This window comes from Lepidothrix coronata, unplaced genomic scaffold (assembly GCF_001604755.1).
Source record: "Lepidothrix coronata isolate B3197 unplaced genomic scaffold, Lepidothrix_coronata-1.0 Scaffold178, whole genome shotgun sequence".
Lineage (NCBI taxonomy): Eukaryota > Metazoa > Chordata > Aves > Passeriformes > Pipridae > Lepidothrix > Lepidothrix coronata.
Window position 1 is genome coordinate 2,009,907 of NW_016690358.1, and position 1,427 is coordinate 2,011,333.

Genomic DNA, 1,427 nt, shown 5'->3' on the forward strand with positions numbered 1-1,427 from the left:
CGTTCGCGCCCGCGTCCAAGTCCCGAGCGACAACGCGCAACACCAGCGCGCCCACCGGGTTGTTCTCCCGCACGTACGCGCTGTACGACGCCTCCTCGAACACCGGCGCGTTGTCGTTCACGTCCGACACCTCCAGCATCAGCTCCGCCACGCTCGATAGCGCCGGGCTGCCCCGATCCCGGGCCACCACCGTCACGCGGTGCTCGGACGCCTGCTCGCGGTCCAGCGCGCTCGCCGTCACCACCTTGTAGGAGCCGCCCGACGACGCCACGATCGACAGCGGCGCCTCTCCCGACAGCTCGCACGACACCTCACCGTTCTCGCCGGAGTCCGGGTCGTTCACGTTCAGAAGGGCCACCACGGTTCCGACTGACGCGTCCTCAGAAACGGGGCTCGACAGCGACAGAACTGTGATCTCAGGGGCATTGTCGTTCTCGTCCGTGATGTCTATCTGCACTTGACAGTGACCGGTGAGCCCGCCTCCATCCGTCGCCTTCAGTTCAAAGCTGTACTTGCTCCTCTCCTCGAAGTCTAGGGGATCCCCCGTCTTGACCTCGCCGCTCTCGCTGTCGACAGTGAATAACGCTCTGACGACTTCCGAAACGTCGCCGAAGGAATAGTAGACCCGCCCATTGGAGCCCGCGTCCGCATCCGTGGCCCGCACCTGCAGCACCAGCGACCCCGCCGGCAGATTCTCCGCCACTCGCGCATCGTAAATACTTTTGCTGAACACGGGAGGGTTGTCGTTTAAGTCCGTCACGTTGACGCGAATTTGAACAGTCCCGGATCTCGCGGGGTCCCCGCCATCCACTGCAGTCATCACCAGCTCAAATGAGTTCTGCTTCTCCCGGTCCAAGGCTCTCTCCAGCACTAACTGCGGCTGCTTGCTTCCGTCAGGGTTCTCCTTTAAAGCCAGAGAGAAGGACGGGTTGCTGCTGAGCTGGTAAGTCAGCAGGCAGTTGCTGCCCACGTCTGAATCGTGGGCCATCTCCAGAGAAAAACGAGCACCAGGAAGCGTCCATTCACCGATCTCGATATCCAAAACAGCCTTTCTGAAGACCGGAGAGTTGTCATTCACGTCCAGAATGGACACCTCGACGTGGAAAACATTTAGCGGGTTGTGCACCAGCGCCTCGAAGCTGACGGAGCAGGACAACGACTCGCCGCACAGCTCCTCCCGGTCCAGCCTCTCGCTCACGTACAGGTTCCCGTTTGTCTCGCTCACCGTGAAGTATTTCAGCTGCTTTTTGCCGGCAGACGCCACCCGCAGCTTGCGCGCCGGCAGCTCGTCGGCGCTGAGCCCCAGGTCCCGGGCCAGCGGCCCCACCAGCGAGCCTCTGGGCAGCTCCTCGGCCATGGAGTAGCGGAGCCGCTCCGCCGCCGCCCGCCAGCACAGCCACAGCAGCACAGCGCCCAGCACCGCCGCT

At 63.1% G+C, this 1,427-nt stretch overlaps 1 protein-coding gene across 1 annotated transcript in view; it reads right to left on the reverse strand.

The window, feature by feature from the left end:
* The window catches only part of LOC108504879, a gene marked incomplete at its 5' end in the record, with an annotated part of 30,170 nt that extends 28,745 nt beyond the window's left edge, over positions 1-1,425 (reverse strand). The window contains one exon of the mRNA XM_017830384.1: positions 14-1,425. Within this exon, the coding sequence (XP_017685873.1) occupies positions 14-1,425 (1,412 nt within the window). The remainder of the gene's footprint in view (positions 1-13) is intronic.
* Between the last annotated feature and the right edge of the window lie 2 nt (positions 1,426-1,427).